The 24,054-nt window shown below is 40.9% G+C and overlaps 1 protein-coding gene across 5 annotated transcripts in view; it reads left to right on the top strand.

The window, feature by feature from the left end:
* The window catches only part of TNNI3K (TNNI3 interacting kinase), a 312,765-nt gene extending 289,042 nt beyond the window's left edge, over nucleotides 1–23,723 (top strand). For 4 of the 5 annotated variants that reach the window (XM_073896522.1, XM_073896521.1, XM_073896520.1 and 1 more), the window contains 2 exons: nucleotides 19,933–20,009; nucleotides 23,208–23,723. In XM_073896522.1, coding sequence (XP_073752623.1) covers nucleotides 19,933–20,009; nucleotides 23,208–23,284 — 154 coding nt within the window. In that variant the 3' untranslated portion in view covers nucleotides 23,285–23,723. Of the gene's footprint in view, nucleotides 1–6,347; nucleotides 6,405–19,932; nucleotides 20,010–23,207 lie in introns of all 5 variants that reach the window. The other variant, XR_012379408.1, reaches the window with a different exon arrangement.
* The last annotated feature ends 331 nt before the right edge of the window (nucleotides 23,724–24,054 follow it).

Genomic DNA, 24,054 nt, shown 5'->3' with positions numbered 1-24,054 from the left:
AAGCAAGATCTGACAAGGACATTCAAGCTAGGTCAAACAATAAGTGTGATGGAATCTAAGATAAGTCTGAGGTTTTCATCTTCAGAAACCTAGTCTTCAATTGGCTCTTACTTTGGTGCAGTGTTCCATGATTCATTGTTCATAACACCCAGTGCTCCATGCAGAACGTGCCCTCCTCAATACCCATCACCAGGATAACCCATCCCCCTCCCCCCCTCCCCTCTAGAACCCTCAGTTTGTTTTTCAGAGTCCATCATCTCTCATGGTTCGTCTCCCCCTGGCTCTTACTTTGGACTGGAGATCTTCAATTGTTAAAAGGACTATAGTACCCATGCCAGCCTAATGCCCTGTAGAGCAAGTTTACCTCCTTTATTCACACAAAATGCTGATATCTGACTCAGTCAAGAAGGAGAAACTTGCCTTCTGTGGAGAATGTGAATAGAGAATAGTATTATTGTCTTAAGAGCCTCACTGGAGAGAGGGGAAAGATCATCCACTTCCTGATGAAGTCAGCCTCTGGGGATCTTCGAACAAAAACTGTGCTAAGAATGTGAATCTAAAGTGTAAATCATTCATATCTGTAATTTTATTGGTCATAACTTAGGTATTTCAAGATTTTTAAAAACCTGGCCATTTCTTTTTGTTCTGAAATTTCCCATGAGCCAGGAAAAAAATCAGCGAATGTTGAAGACTAGTCAATGAAAGCTGCTATCCACTCATTCAGCAGACAATATTTTCTCTAGCATCCTCTACCCAAATGTGACAGAAGTCTGAAAGAAATATTTATAATGCCTGTTCCCATGAGCAGAATTGAGGAAACACTGATAACAATTCAAAATAAAACAGAAACATCATTGTCCCCAGTACCCAGATTTGCTGATGGAGATTATTTATAGCTTGTCCCCATTTCGGCAAATAGGATTCATTATTATGTATCAGAGGAATCATTTTCAATACCTATGAGAACTTTCTATGAGCAATGTTATCTGTAGGGGTAATTCTTTTAAAGGAGGTTAATGACATTAATCCCATTTTACAGACGGGAATAAAAGCAACTGGTTTATCATATTTTCTCAGGTCAGATAGTAAATCAATGCCTCATTAACATTCATTAGAATTTTCACTGCATTCAACTTCAAACTAAGCTCCTTCCCTAAGGCGCTTAATTATTATCAAGAATTTTCTGGCATTCACTCCTCACTGATTCGTATGTCGAACTGTTGAGCCCACATATGTGCTAGTGGCATAAGACCTGCCTGGAATGGTGAGTGGATCCACTAAGCCAGAATGTGGGAAATAGTTCGGGATCAGTGTAGGGGTAGCCTTTAATAACCATACTTAGTAATAGTGATATTTTTCGGGGGCTCCGTATGTGTGGGCACTGTGTTATACATTATATATGACCTGTTTATCACTCATAAGTTGCATTCTCAGACCCCCACTTTTAAAATGAGGAAACTGAGACCTAGGGAGCAATTTGTGTAAGGAATACAGCTAGTAAGCCAAAATAGAATTTGAAACTAAGCCATCTGAAGCCAGAGTTCATGGTCTTAATCACTAAGCCAGTGGTACTCAAATTTACTATGCATCTGAATCACCTGGAAAGCTTCTTAAAGCATGGATTGCTGGGCCTCCTTGCAGAGGCTTGATTGGGTCAGTGTGATGCAGTGTTAAAAATCTGCATTTCTAACCAGTTCCCAGAGGATGTTGTGGCTGATGATTCAGATACCACACTTTGAGAACCACTGCTCTAAGCGATACTTAATGTAATCATCTTTGACTGTCTCAGCATATCCTCGGAAGCCATTCAGAGTTTTCGAGCAAGTGGTAACCTTGTCAGAGTTCTTGCTTAGAAAAGATGAATCTGGCAGCTATGTGTGGGGTGCTAGAGGGCAGGTGACAGACCAAGAGTTTCCTAGTGAGAGTAAGGAGAAACAGAGATGGGGCAGTAGATGCTGGGAAATACTGGCCTGGTGGAAGGGACACAGAGGGTTTTCTAATTGACTGAGGATAAAGGGGCCATTAGAGGTGACTCTACTCTTTGGTCAGGGAGGCTAGAGGAATTATCCAGCCCTTCAATAGGGATTGAAAGGATAGAAGGGAATTCTGCCTTCTTATGTACTATGTCTCCTGCTTCCCCATAGTGTCCTGCTATTTGTTCGCTTTATTTATTGTTTTTGTGTATGATATTTCCACAGCATTTTCCTTCTTCCTCTTTACCTACAGGACCAGTGTAGCCTAAGGGCAGCTATAGACTCTTGTTCCCTTCTGAGTTGCTGTTCTTATCCCCGGAGGACCTCTGATTCTCCTACTCCCGCATCAACTCCTCCTGTTGAGCTCTGCGCCAGGGTCTTAGTGAATTCTACTAATCATGACTAAGTTTTTGGCTTCTGTGTTTTATCAGAAGCCCATCTGGGGAGCTTACTGTCAGTGATGGAGGCCTCATCATCCATCATAAATGGTGTTCAAAATAGTATCTGTTTTTTAAGTTCAGAATTATTGTATTGGTTTTTTTGGTCTCACATTTTGCTTTTATGTATTTTCTTTTCCATAAGTAAAGGATGCATTTTTAAAACACCATTTATGAATATGCATCCTGAGAAAGCATTTAGTCTTCAATTTAAAACAAATTACCTTACCTTAAAAGTACAATTTTTTAAAAGTCCTTAGATTGATTTTTATAAACTAAAATAATAGGGAAGCTAGAGTAATAGGAAAGTTCTGAGAGTCTCTTTATTAAGTAAATGGTTTTACAAAACAATCCCACAGAATGTATCTTTAAAAGAAATTTCTGTTTTATACATGGAATCTTCCTAAAGTGAAGACAGGTATCCATAAGGAGGATACATTTGGCTGAGATAAACCAAAGGTTAACATTTATGACGTTCACCATTCTATTGTAAAATATTTGTTATCTGTGCCTTGATTATGAATGACAGTTTTTTTTTTTTCAAAAAATTGACTGAATTAGGTTCAGAATAGGTCTTTAGGATGAAAATGTAAATGCATGTCATTTAAATTCACTCACAGAATTCATGTGACCTTGCCTCCTACTTTTCTTAAAAATTTGAGACCATCTCCTAGGACTGCCACCCAGTTTCCTCCTCAATCCCTTTAAACTTCCTTAAAAACTTCAGAATCTTCTTCTGTTTATCTTTAGATGGAGAAATAGTGCTTCTCTTTTCTGAGTCCAGCCTCTCTCTTTCTCCCAGGTCTTGCCCCATCCATCCATGTGCACTGATCACTTCCTCTGCCTCTGGCTCTTTCTTCCTCAGTCCCTGCTTACCTCCCATCAACCTTCTCTGTCCTATCCTCTGACACCAAAAGTTATGTCTTACAACTTAAAAAAGGAACAACCTTATTGCTCTGCCTCCATTTTTAATACACTGATAGCAAAAGTGAGGAAAGAAAGAAGGGAGCCCTGGAACATATTGAGAGGTAGGGAGTCTTGATCCACTTGGGGGGACAAAGAAAGGAGCCCCTCTGAATTGTAACATGTCTAAGCAGCTGGGTTGGGAAGACTTGAAATCAGACTAACAGAAAGCAGGGCAGCCATCCCCTCACTAAACTTAGACCTGGAAATTCCATGTGGAGATGATTCATCTTGGGGTACTTGCTTGAGGCTTCTGTTCACTCAGTTGTGAATAGTGGTGACATAGGGAGCAGAAGTAAAAAGAAGCTTGAATAGTCCCATGTTCCCTAAGGCGGTGTTGGGGTCCTATCTCTGAGAGCACAGATCCACTTTCTCTGTGCTCCGAGTACCCGGAATGGACAGTATTTCTCCTTTGGGCAAGACTCAACAACTGGCTTTAACCCCGGAACATTTTTAGAGAATGTCCTCTGTCTGTCACCGTGGGGGTTTGCAGAGGTGGGATTGTGACAAAGACGGAGCCCATGTACAGTTGTGATTAAGGAGCACTTTCCTCCAGTCACACTGGCTGGGTCCGCATTCTGGCAAAGCCATTTCCTATACATTATGTTGGCCAAACTAATTAACCTCTTTCCATTTGCTTCCCTATCTATAAAACAAGGAAAATAATAGTACTCACTTCATGATTATTGTGAAGATTAAGTGAAACAATGTCCGTAAACTTTAAAACAACATCTGGCACATAGTTACTCCTCGATAACTGTTAGCTATTATATGAAATACATATTCCAGAACAATAAATTCCTACCTGATCATATATGTGTGCGTGCGCGCGTGCGCGCGCACACACACACACACACACACACACATTCTATATTAAATGCTACTATTTTCATAAAGCCTTTTTCATTTCTTTCCTTTCTTCCTTCTTTTGCTTAGCAAATATTTGGTAAGGACCCACTATCTTCCAGGCACAGAGGATATGGTGATCATCAAGGTGGACCCAATCCCTGCCCTCATAGAGTTGTTGAACAGACCATTTTGGCAAAGCACTATAAATTTTATGATAAGAGAGGCACGGGGCCTAACAGGCGAATATACGAATGAATAAATTATGAATGGATGTTTCTAGTTACATAAATAATTTTTATTTATTATTTAGTTATTATATAATTAAATTATATAATATAATAATATTATTTAGTTAAATAAATATATACATAAATTTTTTAAGTGTTTTGATACTGAAAATAAGTAGAAATTTCTTCAAAACCTGTGCTGGTCTCTTTTTAGTGCCATTTCGGCTATGAATCATAACTTCTCCAAGGCCCAGAGTGATTGTGGGTCTGCATCCAACTGTTGTTAATCGTCTAAACAGGTAGCCAGGATCCAGGTAGAGCAAAAGATCCAGATGAAGGAGATATATCAATATCCTTCCAAAGATAGGTCATAGGAAGTAATTACTATCTGCCTCAGTTCCCAGCCTTCTCACTTTTCCTACTCTTTCATGCTGAGATTCACTGGCCAGGGATTGTTCTTTTTAAAAATCTGTTTCAGGCTCTATTGGAAGCTGAATATAGCAGGAGAAGCATTCAGGCCCATGATGAATCAGAGCCAGACACAAATAGAAGGCTGTGGACTCTGGGGCTTCAAAGGGAGACATTTGGGGCATTTGTGTGCCTGGAGGTGCTGCTTGCACTTGCTAAGAGCCAGAATCCAAAGGAGGCAGCTTCTGCACCATGCATAAACAAGGGAAGTGTGTTCCTAGCATTCCTCTGGGAACCCAGGGCAGCTCAGATTACCCATTCCCCAGACGCAGTTTCCTTTCACTGGGGCATCTTATATTAAGAGGTAGACCAAGGGGTACACTTCCAGAGTGGTGCTTGGGGGATATTTGTAGTGGGCGTTGCATGATTCATTCTCCCAACACAGTATAGAAGACTTACTCCAGAGGATATTATATATTTAAAAAACAGCATGAAAAAGAGGGAATCTGACTTTCCCCCACATATTCCAAAAAATGTAAAGCAGTTGTTTTCTAAGTCTTTAAAGTGTGTGTGTGTTGTGTGTGTGTGCACATGCACGACCCCAGTAGGTAAGGAAGCAATCCCAGCATAACATTCATTTTCTGCCTGGAATATTATGGAATCAAATCTGGATTAAAATTGGTGGTTTTTTTCAGGTTCAGAATCTGTTGTCTTTTTACCTTAGCCCCTGATGTTAGTGGAAACTTTGTGTATTTGCCTGTAGAGGGAATTCAGGATGAGACTGTGAATACCTAAAACTCAGCTTTGCATGATCCAAAGCATCAATAGGCTCACCACCGGAAAGCCAAATTTCTAAGACCGAGCCCAATAGTCCACTGGAAATTGAAAAACCCAAATTACTAATGAGAGGGGAAGAACCCACGTACTCACTTCACTCCAGCAGATCAGAGGACTGCCCGTCCTGCAGGAACACTGAAGTAGAACAACAGTGGGCTCAACGTGTGTGTCCTGATTAGTCTTCTCCCTTTACCGGCCCAGTCACTCACCTCAGGCCAAGTACCTGACCTTTCTGCTCTTTAGTTTCTTCACAAAAATAATGACGATGATAATAATAATAATATCCATCCTTCATGGTTGCTGGGAAGGTTAAATGAGATTTTAAACATATATGTGAAATAGATGTTCTAACACTTAAGATTTTAAAAAGTGTTTTTTAGAAACATTATCCTACTTGATACTTCTGTGAAACATCTGGCTTTGTAAAGTCATGTATCATAGAATTCTGAGTGTGATGTTCGTGTTCTGCTGTTCTCTAGGTCATATATCTAAGAGAATGAGGCAATTCTCATAAGCCACGGTTCCAAAGGCATAGGTGAATGTGGAGTTCCTGCTTTCACTAGAGAAGTGCTTTTGCAAAACTTTGGCATTTGGCCACAGCCCAGTTGTGGCCAGCCACACAGTTGAGTAATTTTTTTTTTTTTTTTCTGCAGTGTCCACAAAATCTCCAGTGAATGAGTCTTCTATGTGAAAAGTCTTTAAAGCACACGGTAACTATGTGATAATTAATACCAGATAGTATTTGGAAGCATTCAGAAGAGCCTATTGGGTATTTTAATAGCCCAATGTCTGCCCCATTCAGCTGGTTATGGATATCTGCAGAGGGGATGCCTCTGTGGGCCTGCCTAGAATAGAGGGGTTTGGCCCTTCCAGGAGCGGGGTGCAGGCTCTCTATATGGACGCCAGGGCTGCTGCCTAGTCCCATTGGCTGTGGCCAGACGTGAGGTAGGGCCAACTGATGGTTGACTGCAGGGCCTCCACAAGCCCTTTCCTATTTAAAAATGGTACAAAAAAATGCATCAGCAAAAAACCATGTAAATGTCCCCAGAAAGAAACTCATAAACAATTTTCCCTTTTTCTCACTTCTGAGGGCTGTGGACATTCATTCATTCATTTAGCAAATATTTATTCAGAGCTTACACTTCTAGGTTCTGCAATACAGCAACAGATAAAACAAACAAAATAATCCCTTCCCTCATGGAGCTTTTATTCTAGTGGGGGAGGAAAATGACAGACTTTTGTTTTTAAAGAAAATTATGCAGTATACTAAAGCAGGGATGAGGGATAGGGAGTGCAGAAAGATGTGTGGTTTGCAATTTTCAACAGAAAGATTGGGGACGACCTCACCCAGAAGACAACATGTGAGCAAAGATGTGAACAGAGTGAATTCAAAATCCATAGGCCTCTAGGGAAGAGTATTCCAGATTGTGGGAACAGTAACTGCAAATTCCCTGAGGTGAGATCATGTCTGCGAATTCAGGGAATTCCATCAAATTCATTTATTAAATCTGTGTTGAGAGCAAACTCCATGCCAGGCCTCAGCTGCAGGGGCCACAGAGGTAAAAGAACATGGCTCCTGCTCTGAAGGCGGGTGCAGTCGGGAGTGCCCCATATCAAGGCTTAATAAATACCAACCTAAAACCAACCATGGAGCTCCAGCTCTGCAGCCAACCCCAGAACACTTCTTACAGAACCACAGTCGTTTTCCTGCCAAAACAGAAGGCAGGAGCAGTGGTGCGCTCAGCGGGAAATATCAAACCCTGGGTTGCCCCAGGATTCAAAGAAGCTTCGCAGCACATCACACCAGAGTAGGGTAAGAGCCCCCACATTACTGGCAGGAGAAGAACTTTTCCATAAGAACAAGGCACCCTAGCAACATAATACCATTTTATTATTCAGGGTCTGACAGCAAAGAATACACAGAGGAGGCAGGGAAAGCTTTGGTGTTGTATGATGAGACAAAAGGTCCCAGAGGTTTAGTATACATTCACTTAAAACAAAACAAAACAAAAAAAAAAAACATCGCTTGTAATTTTGTAACCTCCTTAGGGTGTTTCAGATGGTTTGTGAAGATCAATGTTCTACATGTTCAAAGAGTTTAGGGAGTTTTCAAATCTTTCCATTCAGACTGGCCTGTCATAAAGAACAAAGGAATATGGAGTTTCTTGCAGGGATCTGAATCCACACAACAGAGCCTGGAGATGTTCAATCAACAGAGATGGCCTTTGAACTTTCCTCAGTCCAAAAGGGGAAACGAATATATTACTCTGTAGGCACCTATCAACTTGCCGCCTTTATCTTCTGCCACTAAAATTGGTTTTGTAATTTTTACTTCTGTAGCCACGCAGGGGCCACTATTATAAAATAGTGGTTAAAAGCTTGGGCTCAGATGGGCCTGAGTTCAAATTCAAGTTCGACCACTTATAAGCTGTGTGACCTGAGGCAAGTTAGTTGAGCTTTCTAAGTCTCAAGTGTCTTTTCTACAGGATGAAAATAAGACTATCACCTCCTTCAGAATGTTGCAGTGAGCGTTAAGCGAGAATGCGATTTGTACAAGTCTGATATATGGTAAACATGGAACAAACGTACACTATATTTCTTTTCTGTTTTCCCATTAGCTCATGTATTTTAGTCTTTATTATTCCTCTTCTAAGAGGAGCTACTAAAATGAAAGATGAGTGGAGATCCTACTTTCATTGAGATTGCATTGTTTGGCCCAAAGGGGGAAGACAGCTTAGAGAAGCACCACATATAGGGCTTATCTATTGCTCCAAAGAAGAGGTTGATAAACTGTGCCCCACGGGCCAAATCTAACTCTCTGCCTGTTTTTGTAAAGTTTTTGTGAACACGGCCACATTCATTTGTTTACATATTGTCTATATCTGCTTTTGTGCTACAATAGCAGAGTTGAATAGTTGCAACAGGGACCCTATGGTCTGCAAATTCTAAAATATTTACTATCTGCCCCTTTACAGGAAACATTTTCTGACCGCTGTTCTAGAAACTTAAAAAATCCAATTTTTTTCAAGTCACATAGCTCTGAAACTGCATACGTCGGAAACTCATCTCCCCAGTGGAAAAATAATAAGGCTGCCTTCAAGAAGTCTACACATTTTCTTCAACTGGCCAATGCCAGGTGCTATGTGAGGCCCCCAGGGACAGAGATTCATAAGGCAGCATCCCTCCTGATAAAGAATCCACAGTGCACTTGTTGATCAGATGAATATGCACAAGAGGCAAGTTCTCCAGATGGTGAGAACAAATGTCTCGGGCAGCACTGAGGCCACTGTGGTTCCTGCTTCCTTTCCATATGGCCATCACCTTTATCCCAGAAGCCAAGTTTGAAGAGAGACTCTTTGTGGTGTCCCATTGCACTTTCATGTCCGTAAGACTGTACTGAAAACCACTGAATGGTTGAGGATACCCTAACAAAGAACCATTCGCGTATTTCTCTGGCAATGATGTGGAGGGTGGAATAGGCTAGACAGGAAACAGGAATAGGGAGCCTTTGGCAGAGGTCACTGTTCCAGTAACAGGGGAATGCAGGCTGTTCTTGGGCAATGGCTAAAGAAATGGAAGGAGGCTGGCCAATGAATCAGAGGTTAAATAAAGATAAGCACAAGTCAAGTTGCAAGGGAGGAATCACTATTCATTCATTTAATAGATATTTATTGGATGCCTAGTTCATGACAATTAGTTTAAGGCACTGGGACTCGAGACACAGTAGTACATGAGACAAACAAGTCCCTGCTGTCATGAAACTTACATTCTAGTCAGAGGAGGCAAGCCATCTTAATATGGGCTCCTCCAAAAAACAGACCATGAGACAAGGATTCGAGTGAAAATTATTTTTCTGGGATATGATCTCAAGCACAGTGAAGGAAAGAAAAGTAAATAAAGGGGTATGTTAATGAGTAAGCCACTATTGTGAGCAACTAAGTCTTAATTTCATGTTGTATCCTCTGAGGGTATAGACCATGTCTCAGAATTTTCCCAACAAGGAGCAAGGATGCTGGAATATTTATCCACCAACTCTTGTTCCTCACTGATGGAGGCTCATTTGGGTGGGTGGGAAGGAGAATTAGCTATCCACCTCTCCCCTCCCTTTAAGGACAGACACAGGAAACCTCGAGCATGTATAGAAAATTCTAAAGGTGACTTCCCAAGTAGATCGAGGCAGAGTATTATATCTGGCTACACAGGTGACAAACAATGAACAAATACCCAAGAAAATGAGATGGTGGCAAGTATTATGCAGGCAGTTAGAACAGGCTGATGGGATAAAGAGTGACTGGAAGGCTAGTTTCGATGGGGTGGTTAGAATGATGAAAACAAGGAGGGGCCTGGGAAGCAGCATTCAGCAGGGCAAAAAAGGAAGTGCAGAGTTCATAAGACAGGAAAAAGAGGAGAAATAGAAGGCCTCTGTTGTGGACACAGGATAGGAGGCAGGGGAGAGTGTTACGGGCTGAAGTCCCCCGGTAGGTAGAGGCCAAACCACAAAAGCTTCATCAGCCAGAACAGGGCATTAGAATGTCATCTGAATGTTTTGGGCAGTCACTGAGGGATTTTGAGCAGGAACATGATATGATCTGATTAACATTTTTAAAAGTTCATCCTGGTTACTCCTCTTCCCTTCCCCTTTCTTCCTAAATGGTTTAGTCCAAAAGCCATCAGTCAGGGCTGAGCAAGGTTGACTTCTCCACCTTGTGTGGATGTGGAACAGGTTGTCTGAATCCAAGTAGGGTACAGAGAATGTCCATGTGGATGGTGAGTGAGAGTGGTGGGTGGCAGCGCTCTGGCCTGAGGTGTCAGAGCGAGAGTGGGAGGAAGGAAGGTTTTCCGTGAGGGTTTGGGGGCTACCCAGTCAAGATGCTAGAGCCCCGGTATGGTAAGGAAGGCATCCATATGGGATAGAAACCTGGTATGGGAGGTCAGAGTCCAAGCTTGGGAAGAAGGACATCCGTGAGAGGGGTCAGTGAAGCAGTGACCCCACGTGACATGTCAGAGCCCATGCACAGGGGGAAGGATGTTCATGCAGGGAGGTGGTGGCCACAGTGGTTCAATGCAGATTGAGCAGGGTGTCAGTTACGGGAAGGTGCCTGGTGTGGGGAAGGTGGAGCATGAGGGCGGTGCAGAGAGTATAAGTGTAGGCAGCCCTGTGCTAGTGACTGGAACCCACACAGGGTGAGGAGGGCATCACATGGGGCACAGCTCAGTGCTGAGTGCTGGGGCCCAAGGTAGGTGAGGAGGCACTCGCTTGAGGCAGACGGGTGGGAAATAGCACCAGAGTAGGGTGTCCGAACACAAGAGGGTGAGGGAAGCAGCCACATGGAAACAACAGTGGAGCCCACGTGGGGTAAAGGAAGACGTCCGCACATGTGTTGAGGGATGGGGGTGTGACAGCACCGAGATTTGTACATTTGGGAGCAATGATCAAACAAGTAAATATATTAAGGATAATGGGAACCAGGTTTCTCACTGTCGGAGAAGGGCATTACAAACATGGAAAGGGAGAAAACTAGAATGGATCCTGTGATGTTAGATTAGCCTGGAGATAAAGGTATGAATGTATGATTTGAGGGTGGTGGGAGAGGTCTAAATGTATTTACCCATGGATGTATATACATGCATGTTCTTCACCTCTACCTGCTCAGTGAGAGGGTCTGGGAGCAGCAACACTTCAACAAGAAACACACCAAGCACCTAAATCTTGATTTCTTACTACTGTTCTTCACAAAAAGGAAGCAGTGTACTTCGGAGAAATGGCAGATTTCAAGGCTGGGACAAGGAATGCACAAAATAGGCCTGGAAGGTCTGGTGCCAGAAAGTAAAGAGATACTCAAAGATGAGTATATATCAAAGGGACAGCTTAAAGGGGCTCCTGCTTGCCAACTCTAAGATAATTTAAGCATCAAAATAATGACAGTAACGTTATAATCCATTGAATAAAATAAGAACTTTAAATCCATATAGATATAAATAAATGAAGATATTGAAATTTGGTTGAGATATGGAATATTTATATAGTCTCAAAGTAACTCCCCACAAAATACTTATTCATTATAAAAAGAATCATTTTGTAGTAGAGGGTCCTGTCAGACACCACCTTAAATCAACTAATGAAAATTAAGAACACAATAACGAGATAAATGAAAATGTGATGGGATACAATGAAGGGAACACAGCATCGCTTCTGTGATGCTTCTCACCAAAAATATATAAGTTTAATTTAATCATTAGTAAACCTCAAATAAAACCAAATTCAAGGATATTCTGAGAAATAACTGGCTTGTCATTCAAAAATGTTCAGAGTCATGAAACTCAAGTAAAGACTGAAAAACTGTCTCCAATTGAAGGAAATTAAAGAAACAGAACAACTATATGCAGTATGTGATTCCGAATCCCATCCTTTTGCTGTAAAGAACATTACTGAGATAATGGGCAAAACTTGAATGGAGCTTGAGAGTAGATGAAATCAAATTATTGTATTAGGCTATATAGGACAATGTCTTCATTTTAGAAATATACTAAGGTATTTGGGAAATGATAGGCATCAGATTGGCAACTTACTCTCAAATGGTTCAGGATTTAAAAAAAAAAAAACTGTACCATTGCTGCGACCTTCCTTCATTTTGAGATTGTTTCAAAATGAAAAGTTAAAATTTTATATATTCACTTTGGCCATTTGATTTCCTAGATCTTTGCACATGCCCCAACCTATCCCTAACCCAGAAGTCCCCTACCCTCGAGAACCCCTGCTTGTCCTTCATTTCCTCTGTGAAGGTAGGGTACCCTTTATAGTATGTACTGTGTCCCCAAGCATTGAAGTTTACCTGTACGTGTCTACATTTCTATTTACCCCAAAGGGTAGAGTCCATGTCCATCACACTCATACCTGTGTTCCTAGCACTTTGCACCGCACCTGGCGTTGTGCTTTATAATCAACCACGGAGAGAAGGAGAAAGACAAAGTTATAGTTATAAATTTCGAATATTTTCTAGAGCTAACCGAGTTAAGAAAAGCAGATGATTTGTATGCTGCCTGGCCTGTGTTTGAATTACAGCTGTGTGATCCTGGACAAGACTTAGACTCCTTTTCCACACATGTAAAATGGGTTGTTAGACCGAGCAAACGTAGTAAGATTTGTAAGGCATCTAGCAGAGTCCCTGACACTTAGCAGGTAGGCAACAAATTTTTGTTTCCCCTTTCTCCTTAAAAATAGGAATAAAAAATTATCAAAGAAGACTAGAAGTTTAGAACTCCAGGTTATCTCCTGACTTCACGATAGCTTTGTTATATGAACTTGGATAAGTCATTTCACTTCCCAAGGCTTCAACTTCCTTCTTGGTAAAATGGGAGGTGGGAAAATGGAGAGTGAGAGGTGAGCTTTTTTTTTTTTTCTTTTCCTCCCCTCTCCTCTCCTTTCTTCTCCTCTTCTCTTTTTTCTTTTCTTCTCTTTTCCTCAGCCAAGTTATTTATCCACAATTCTCAGGTCATTAACTCTCAGCACTTCACTTTCTTTTCTTTGGTCTTTTATTTGGGTATAACTTACATATGCTTGGTTCTTTTATGTCCATCACAGTCCCAAGATCTCCTAGTTCTAAAGTTTAAAATACGTTCCCTTTTTTGGATGATGATACAGAAGGTGAAGGATAAGAGAGATTTTTGCTGTATTTATTTATTTTTTATTTTTATTTATTTTTTGTTTTTGTTTTTGCTGTATTTAAAGGACGGTCCTCAGTTTTAGCAGTCAAGGCATGCAAAGTCCCCCTCCTACTGGACTGCACAATTCCTCATTTATACCTGCTGAAAGTATAGGTAAATTGAGAGGCGGTGGTATTGTTAGGTTACTGTTGAGCGCATTAAAAATTTATGAACCATCAAGGAACTAGCACACAGTTTCAATTCTTGCTGCATTTTTCCTTATTCATAATTATTTTCCTAATTGCTTTTTCCCTTAAAAATGGGGGAGCCGAGACCTTGGATATTTGCCTAATGGCTCAAACAGAGCCATGACCCATTGCCAAGTCTTTCAGGCCTTTTATAGCCTGGGGATATTTGCCATTGAAAGAAAGCCGATGGGTTTGATTTTCCTGAAAGAGATATTTTGCACTGACCTCTGGCCCCATTAAATACTTTGGCCGTTGCCCATTCACTGTAATGGGAGCAATAAATTTGTTTTAATTTAGGATGTCATCAAGTAGGGGATATTGACAAAGACAAAATAATGTTCTGAAAACAGCCAGGATGAAATCATGAATAAATAAATATGTTGAACTTAGCTGAAAAATTAACAAATGCTTATTCGTAAGAGTCTGACTGGACTATTTCAAAGTTAGGCCAAAGGTGATCCCATTTCTAATAGAAATGTCGTCTTTCTCTTTTGGCCAGAGAAAAGGTGGGCTGCATAGACATTGCAAAGCATAGAAAGGCATTTATTCTTTGTGACAGATCTGTTTTAAATAGATCTATTTGTTTTCGGCTAAATGCCAAAAGGAACAAGCCAGATGACTCTAGTAGCCTTTTCTGTGGTAAAGCATTTATTTTCCTTTCTAAACACCTTTATTAGGGAATCACAGCAGGCTGTTTCTCTGCCTTTTCTTTCTATTAGTCCCTTAGATTAGTGTCAAAGAACTGAAATTCTGGTTAGATGTTACCTGTATGTGATTCATTTTGAGTGAAAGAAATGACTTTTAACTCAGATACATTCCTCTTGAGGAAGGGGATAAAGGTGCATATGCCATTGATCCCCTTGCAATTATTCTTTCATAAGTAACATCATTCTGACAGATGGCCAGAAAAAATCCTAACAAACCAGAAAGCATATTTGCAAAGCTGTGAGGCCTTGAATGGTGTTGACTTTGCAAAGTCCAAATGACGAAATCTTCTAGGGTTACCGGTAGCCTGAAGGCATCTTTAGCTGCATAAAAACTAATTGGACCAGCTTGAAAGCAAGAAAGTTGTGCCTGAAGGCTTTAATCACAGGAGTAACCTAATGGTTTTCTGTTCAACATAGCCAGGGCACTGTTTAGGAAGATGAATCCATGCATGCAGCTTAGGAAACCTTGCACAAGATCAGAGGGTTGTGGGGAGGCATAAGCATCTCATTTAGAAAGCTTAGCATGTATGTCTCAAGTTTTGGCATCCTCGCACATGGACAGGTAAGCCGTTGTTGGATAGGGGAAAGTAAAACTTTTTTAACAGATCTAACTAAGCAGGACATGAGAAAGCTGATTCTGGTTTCTCTATGATGATGAAAGGTATTTCTCTATGAGGAATGTAGTGTTGGTCTTTATATGCAGAGGGTCCAAAACTCTGTAACTCATGACTAACTCAGGGAGCTCCCCAAATGGTAACAGACCAACATGTTTGACATGTGCTGCTATTAAATGTGGTGTGCTTTACAAGAAAGAGCATGGACTGGAAGTCAAGACATTTTGTTCAAGTTCTGGTTCTGCCCCTTGTTAGCTCCATGAGTTACTGCAGATTATTCAAACTTTGAGCCTGGTATAGGATGGAGGTAAAATTAATGCCTTCCCAGATACTTCGTGGGGGTTTTATAAAAATGCTCTAAGCTAATCAGTATAAAAGTATGTGCCAACTACAAAGCCCTCTACAAATCTAAGAAATCATTTATTATATCATTATGGTAGAACTTAAAGTTCTACGTCTCTTTGTTCTTATTTAGTTGTTTTAATTTAATTTACTCTTGCTTTCAAGCCATGTAGACTCTATTCATTTGCTATAATTCACCAAATCAAAGTCCCCGGCTCTGCAAAACCCACACTTGGAAGAATGTGATAAAAATGGTTTCTTTTGGACTAGATGCCCACCTGATGTCTTCTCTGGAATGTAATTCAGTCAGAAGCAATTATGGCACTAGCAGAGATTCTGAGAATTCATGAAATCCCACAGCCAAAACCATGATTCATTGCTCCAATACCAAAAGCATTTGGCAGGCTGTAGTTTGGAAGCCACAGTCCTGGCTGCTTCTGAGGCTCTAAATGGGGCCATCTGAACTCGTTGTGGCCCTCCCCTGCTCCCACAACTCTGGAGAGAAGACATCAGATTTCCCCGGACTCTCTTTGGACAGTATTATTCTTACTTCCTCATGGGCCTTGCTTAGCAATATACCTTTCTGGATTAAGAGATGACAGAGTGTTTTGGAGTTTTTCTCCACCTCTCAGGCATTACAACATGAATATTCTACAAATTTATCTTCTATAAAAACTTTTGCAAAGCAGCTCAGGAGTTTTTAGTACCAGCCTTACACAACCTGTCATTCAAATCCTTAATGATGGGTTTATGTGAAAGCGATTTCTCCACACTTTTCCTTTGCTTCATCTTAGATGGCAGTGTGGTTCTTCCTTTGAAATAGACCACAAAAGAGATGGTTCCTTCAGGCAAATATCAGGGTTCAGTGACTACTTGAAATGAAATGTGTATAGACAAAATGCGGCAAACACCACCTCGAGTAGTAACAGTAATGGGTAGCCAGGTATGCTGTGGCATATATGTGGAAATTGGGCATTCGGCCCTGGCCAAATCGCAGACACTTCAGGTAAGGAAGATAAAAATCTTCTGCCTAAGTGGGAAATGTAATCTCACTCTGCCTTTCCAACATACGAAACCAGTTTCACAAAGTCTATATGGTTCATGAGTCCCTTCCAAAGAATCATAGAACATAAGAAATGGAGGGACCTGGAATGTCACATCATTTGGATCCCTCTATAGAACCCACAGCCATGAGGTACCCCAGCCATACCTCAAAAATTTCCAGGGATGGGATGGGACAATATCCCCTTCTAGAACAACCCAATCTATTTTGGGACAATTCTAACTTCAGGAAATATGATATTTTCTTTTAACTATTCCCAGTGTCTAAACCTCAGCTTTTACCCTTTTACCCTACTTGAAGTCTTTATCAGTTCTTCACTTATTTAAGCAGTGACAATTCAATCTAACCACTTGTCATCTGGCACAGATCTCCCCTTCTTACTTCCAAGCAATCAGGAGAAACTCTGTCCAGTATCTGCGGGAATCCAGATGTATGTTCTTGCCTATGAATTTCCCCTCTAAATTTATCCTCAACAAAAAGAAATAAAGCAAATCTAACATGATGTTTCTTTCTTACTGAACCCATGGTAGCTTCTAGTAATCAGTGCTTTTTTTTTTTTTAAGTGTACATAAAAACTCTGTTTTAATATTCCTTTCTGGAGTTTTGCCTAGAATGTACATTAACCCACTAGTTTAGTTTATAGACTCTGCCTTACTCCTGCTCTGAAGAATTGAAGCTATATTTGGGTGTATTCTATCAGCTAGCACTTTCTGCACTTTTCATGGCTCTTCTGTAATCTTACATACGTATTGATTTACTTCTCTTTGGATAATACTTTTTGCTTAATGTGCTTGTCTGAACATTGTTATCTCTGCATTCCTTTCAGCCAACATAGCCTCCTAGTTTAGAATGTTCTTATCTTTGCTCAGGGTGCGTAAGTCCATTCACAGACCACGTGACTGACTATAAACATGCTAGCTTGTGCCGACCAACCATGGTCTGCTTGGCATGCACACACGAAAATACAGATTATGTATTTTGGATTTTAGTATGAACTGGCCTAATTAGCTAACAATCTACTAGGTAGTCCATACCCATAAAGCTTGGATTGAAAAGCAGGAAATATTTTTTGAATTTTAGTTCTGCTCTTCATTTTGGATAAATTATTCATTCCCTGATGCACCTTTGTAAGAGACAATGGCTGATGATTGTGTTTATCTTTACATATACACCACAGAGCTAATTTCAACTATTTAGCCTAAAATGACTGAAGCCTTTTTTAGTACTTAAATAAGATGTATTGATATAATGGCGTAATGTGCAAAAACTAACCTAAAGATTCTGTTGTTCTCTTTAAAGGAGAAAACATCATGATATTCCCATTAAACATATGCATAAAATTACCCATATAATATTCTATATCATTCATATATATGCCATATATATATATGTGTCATATATATATAACATATAGCATCCTCTTAGCATAAGGAAGGCTACCTAGTTGACTAGTAATATCGATACACTGCAAAACTGAGTGCTTTTCTTACCTGCCATTAGTTCACATTTACTTTCATTGAATTTGTGGGGCAGCGGCATCACTGGACATGCCGATTTTCACTGACCACAACTTCAGCAAACACAGCTCCTGTCCTGCTGGTGTGTCTCTTAAACGCCGGGCTTCTGTGAAACTCCCGCTGAAGGCTGGATGCGCATGGGTTGAGGACAACTAGTTCCATTGATCAGGGTCTGGTTTCCTCTGCTTTGTTTGACCTGGGCGTGCTTAGCTTCCATCTGTCTGTCATCCTAGAGCAGTATCCAAAGCTAGCCCATGTAGTATCTCTTGGGCAGGAAGGTTAAGTCCCCTGGCATGAACTGCATTCAGCGACTGAATAAATAAGACAGCTTGGAGATGGGCTTTTATTCATAGGAAAGCAGATAGCCTTTCTGATGATAAAATATTTATTCCCTATTATCTTGTTGTTGCCAAGACTACTATGGACAGCACATTTCTTAAAAGGAGCTAGAGTGCTAAAGAGGCTTTAGTAAGTAAATTTTAGGGTATTAGTAGGATACATTTTATTTTGAAAAATATCTCGAATGACATTCTATTGCCCAGAACTGAGTGTGATTTACCACTTAATGTCGATTGAGATAATACCATGTCCCACTTGAAGTCAGTACTTTTTCTTTTTTTTTAATCATTGCTTTCCTCTAAGAACTTCACTTTATCTCTTCAGAAAGTGAGGCCAAACATGTGGTCATTTTAAGGCAGCTAAGTAAATTAAGCAGTGTGAATTTGTATTAGAGTTTAGAAAAATCTAACTTCTTCAAATGAATACTTTGTAATAACTCTGTTTTACACACTTTAATTATCTTAACTATTTACAAAGTACCAGCTAAGCCTCGTGGGGGATCCAAAGATGTCAGACAGGATCTCTGACCTCCAGGATTATTGTTTAGTGGGGTTCACTACATACAAATACAGATGGTGCTACACCAAAGCAGACTCTGATAAGCACTGTGGTAGAAGTGTGAAGTACTAGAGGGGTATGAAATGCTGGGTGGGGTTTCCAAGAAGACTCTGAGAAAATGTTGCCTTTGAGTTGGACCTTGACAATTAATAAAAGTAGGTAACGTTTATTGAGTGCTTCCTAAATGCTAGCACTGTTCAAAGTATTTTAAACTTATTAATTCTTTAGTTCTTGTGATTAACTTTATAAGCCAAGTTTTGTTATAATTCCCATTGTATAGTTGCATAAACTGACATGGACACAAGAGAGACCACAGATATATAATTCACTGACAAATGTGATTCGATATTAGGGTGAAGGTTTCAATGGCTTCAGGTTTTGAGTCTGAAGAAGTAAAAAGGAAGCAACCCCATTAACCACTATGGTAAAAGAGTAGAAGTTGGAGGAAGTGAAGGATTAATGAGGGCTGGGAAACAGGAAGAAATTCCCATTTGAAGAGTGGATAAGCACGCAAGCTTTGGAATCTAAAAGCCTTGGGTTTGAACCATAGATGAGCCAATTATCAAACCTGTGTGACAAGTTACTTAATTGCTCCAGCCTCAGTTGTTTTATGTGTAAAATGACAGAAATGATTTGGTAATGATAAGGATTAAGTGAGATGAGAGAGGTAAATGCTTACTACATCAAGATCATGCAATAAATATTATCGCCACTATCTCTTATAATTACCATTATAACAATAGCAATATAATAATAACTCTCTCTTGGCGTGTGGTTTCTTGATATTATTACTAAGATAATAATGTTCTGGTTATTAGTTCCTTTTAAATAAGGCTTACAATGATACTAACTCAGGTTTTAGATTCATCACTCCTTTTTATTACACTTAATCATCAAAACAAACTGGAAATTATTTATGTACTTTTCCCATTTTACAGATAAATCAACTGAGGCTGAGAACGGGTGGCATGCCCTTTGTAGCCTCCCTGGAAGAGCCAGGACTCACACCCAAATCTGACTTACTCCAAAGAATTCTGAACTCTTTCCCAACTAGTCACTTGTAGCATTAAAAACACCTTTGTATCACTTTGTCAGTTTTCTGGGATCTATGCCGAGTAAATAAATTATGTTTTATAAAAATGTTATTAGCAAACCACCACCATGGTTTTCATAGTGTGAAATCATGTGTTTCTCGGAATTTTCTAGTGGACAGTGTTCCTCTGAAGGCCTGTCTTTGGGGGAGATGACAAGAGGTCTCCAGTTCTCACCCGTTGACAAATATGGTAAGTATGTAGATTGTTCAGACTGATTAAGGGACCTGCCCCTAAGAAGGTGATATTTATTTGATGTCAAGGGAGAAAAGATTCTGTTTTATATAATACCGATAAATGGCGGATGCTTTAAAAATACTATATTATAAAAGTAAGAACTTTGATCTTATTAGTCTTATATAACTCTGCATTTACCTTTGAGTTTAATAATGTGTGTGCATAAGTGTGTATTTGTACAAGTGTATCAGGGTGTGTGTGTACGTGGAAGAAGATACAACTCTCCTCATGAAAACAATCACCTGCATCTTGTGATATTCCAAACACCTTGTTGCCACCTTACTGAGTTCACTGCCTCTAAGCCCCACATCGCAAGTAGGTCAGGAGGAGAAAAACAAGAGAGGAGTCTCCACAATTACATCATATGCTGGGGGAGCTCTTCCCCTTTAACAAGTACCCAAGGGTAAAACGTAAACCCAGCCATCCCCTCAAAAAGCTAGAGAGGAGGTGAAGGTATCATTGATGGTTTCCATTTTGCACAGGACTACTGTAGAAGGAATTAATAAAGCTCTTTGAAATAGTTAACACAGTTCTGTGCAGCCCCCGGAAGCCAGAGGCTGGGTAATCACCCTTATCATCAGCTGCCATATTAATGTGCGAGGCCTGTAATGTCCTTTTTCCAACCTCTAAGCCTGAGAGGCTCTATATTTAATTGGAATTTTAGCACAATGGGCTCATTTATTCATGGGAACTTTTCTTGACAATATGGAGGACTGAAAAAAATGTACGTCATTTAAAGGGATCAGATTTATTACAAGAACTGGGTTTGGGGAAGAATAAATTGGATGATGCGTTCCCGGTTCTCTGATTTAGATGGCAATAGACCTTGGAAGCCCTCCGCTTCGGGATCCTCACCAATGCACCCCGTTTGCCGAGTTATTATTACCTAAGGCATTAGAAAGCCTTTAAGAAATGAAGAAAAAAAAAGTTTTTCTGGATAGATGCAGCCAAACTACTTGGGAACATTAAAGAAAGGAAACTTTGTGCTCTGACTCCCAGGACGTGTGTAGAATGCAGCCGAGTGCTTGTTATCATCAGCTTTACAACATAATTGGCCAGTCTGGTTACAGGGGAAAATGTGCTCTGTCACATCATCACATTTTTTATAGAGATCATATCGTTTTTTCAAACCTTTACAGATGTGACCACACAACCACAAAACATAGGGCACCCTTTGAAATGTGTGCTTTGACCAGAAGTCTTTCCTTTCATGGTGGAGGAAGCATTTCAAGATGAAGCATTTCATTAACGATCTGTTTCTTAAAGGAATAAGACTTTGAGTAGCATTCCCCAAGATGAAGACAGAAGTGATGCAGAAATGCAGAAGTTGGGTTTTCCCCTGCATGCATGTACTGGGGTGGAAGAAAACATTAGGGTGTTTGGATGGTGCGAGAGCCCCAACAGACAAAGGAGATAGATTTACTGTCCCCACCTAGGAACATCACCCGGTAGAAGAAAGAACTTTTAATTGCCCTCCGTTTTCATCGCATAAGCCAGTTGTGGTAAAACAGCTACTTTAGGACCTGTTTCTTCCTCTCCGCCGCCAAAGAGCAGGGTTAGGGGATGAAGATAAAATTACAGGCATAGCAAGTCTCTCTGTACTTGAGGTCTTTCACCCTAAAGTAACAGAACGTGCGGCTATGGTTCTTTTCCTAAAGCCTATGGTCAAATTTCACATGGGTCCCTCTTCAGCGGAGCGGCCACCCAAGTGCCTGTCGCCCAACTCTGGCAATGATGCATCAGTAAAAATGTGAGCACCCACACCCCGCTGACTCTGCCGCCCATCCCCGTCCCTGAAGGAGAGGCACCCGCACTGAGCGACGAGCACTCCCAGGGACATTTCCCCTGGAGTCCCATGGGGAGAGGGGCAGGCAGGAGCCTCACAGGCCGGTAAAATCGCATGTGGTACAGTAGAAGGTTGATGATAGGAATAAAATGATCACAGGCTTATTAAAACATTTGTCTGTGCCTGGAATGAAGGTGCAGTTTCAGGCTGGATAAGAGGAAATGTAGATTTTATGTAAGTCCACCCAAAATTAGGAATCAGTGATGTGTATGCTGGTCCTGCCTCCCCTCAACTCAGCAACCCCTGACCACACCCTGCTCCTCTCTGAGCCGGGCCAGTACCGCCCCGCCCACAGTCAGCCGCAGCCCTGGGATCTCCACATAAGACAGTGTGTGTGCCGCCTAACAGACTTTGACAGAGACCCTACTTATGAAAATAAATAAACCTATCCAACTGCATATTGCTAGATGCCTTGATGACAATGTAGATGGCTGAGTTGGTTCTGAAAACTCAGCTATCCAAGGGGAGCAGAAGCGGCAATAGCCATTGACAAATGTGCCCATTTTCACCGACTCGATGAACGAATGGCTTCCTTACTTGCAGGGGAGAAGGAACTGCTTACCTGCTCGTGTCCTGTGTTCTCTGGGTCAGTGGCCTGATCCTGAGCCACTAGTTGTGTTCTCTGGACACAGCAGGGGCTATTGCTTCACGGAGCATCAAATACCACTGGTATTTGTACCTGAGCTTTGATGGCCACTTAAAAACCGGGCGCTCAGGGAGGAAAAGCAAAACAAAACCTAACCAGAGGCAACCTGTGATAGAGAGTGGTTCTTTCCTTTTGCTCTATGCTTAGCTCCCCCTTCTTTTTATCACTGCCATTTCCTTAACTCTCATGGTGTCACACACTATCCGGATGGATGGTCTGATGTATGGTACCAACCTTACGAATTAATGTCCTATTTACAGATGAAGACACCGAGGCTTAAAAATGTTAAGTGGACAAATATCACAGAACCAGTAAGTAGTGGAGCCGGGGTTTAAAGCCAGATTTGCCTGACATAAAAGCCCATGCTTCTAGCCATCACAATACACCACCTTCTTGAACTGACCCCTTCTTGACTCCAATCCTGGCCGGCTTGGGTCCCAATCACCATTTGTGTTCCTCCGGTCTCAGCTCTCTGTTTGCATTTTAAATTTTGCCTTTGTTTTACAACTGCTTGCCAGCAACCTATGCCCAGACTCTGCCCAGGAGCCAGGAGAAGCTGCCTGGCAGCTCTGTGGTGCACTGGGTGAGGCTGGTTAAGAAAAAAATGGCAAGATGGACTGCAAGGCAGGTGAGTAACAGCTGAACTTCTATTCTGATGCAGGCTACGTGTCTGATCCCATGAGCCCGATGCATTTTCATTCTTGCCGGAATAATGGCAGCTTTGAGGACAGTGGCTGACAGCATTCCGCGGATACCTAAGGAGAGTTTTCCCCCAAACTGACAGCAGCAGTTCCAACCATGGCAGACTTGCTTCCAATTATAATATTTTACCCTCTAAGGTCTCCTTAAATTGGCTTGTTTATTCTGGTCCTATTTAATTCCCTACCACAAGTTGGGCTTTGGATTTGTGGCTAAGGAATGAAATGCAAAAGAACCAAGACAGAATGTATTTAAAGAATTGGTTTGAATTTTGTAACTGAAAGAACAAATTTATATCGTTACTTGGAGATGGGACCTAAGTCTGCAGTGGGCACTTAACAATTGTTATGTTTTCCTAGACTGAATTATCTAGACTTGTGTTTGGGAACTGTGGGTTTGATTTTTTAGAATATTGTTCATTTTCTTATGTTATAAATTATGTTACCTCTAGTGTCCAGCTCTGTAATTAAAGACTCTTTTTTGGCACACAAAATGGATGCAAGAATGTATTTCATTCCAACAAGACGTCTTCTGAGTATACCTTCTTTTTTTTTTTAAAGATTTTATTTATTTATTTGAGAGAGAGAATGAGAGAGAGCATGAGAGGGGGTTGGGTCAGAGGGAGAAGCAGACTCCCTGCTGAGCAGGGAGCCTGATGCGGGACTCGATCCCAGGACTCCAGGATCATGACCTGAGCCGAAGGCAGCCGCTTAACCAACTGAGCCACCCGGGCGCCCTTGAGTATACCTTCTTTAAGAAATATTGGTAATGATCTTCGGATCAAGACGCTTGCAAAATATTGCACTTAG

This window comes from Callorhinus ursinus, unplaced genomic scaffold (genome assembly GCF_003265705.2).
Source record: "Callorhinus ursinus isolate GAN/ISIS: 27379988/994484 unplaced genomic scaffold, GSC_fseal_2.0 scaffold9, whole genome shotgun sequence".
Lineage (NCBI taxonomy): Eukaryota > Metazoa > Chordata > Mammalia > Carnivora > Otariidae > Callorhinus > Callorhinus ursinus.
Note: the sequence above shows the minus strand (reverse complement) of the source record. Positions and strands in the feature narration are given on the sequence as shown.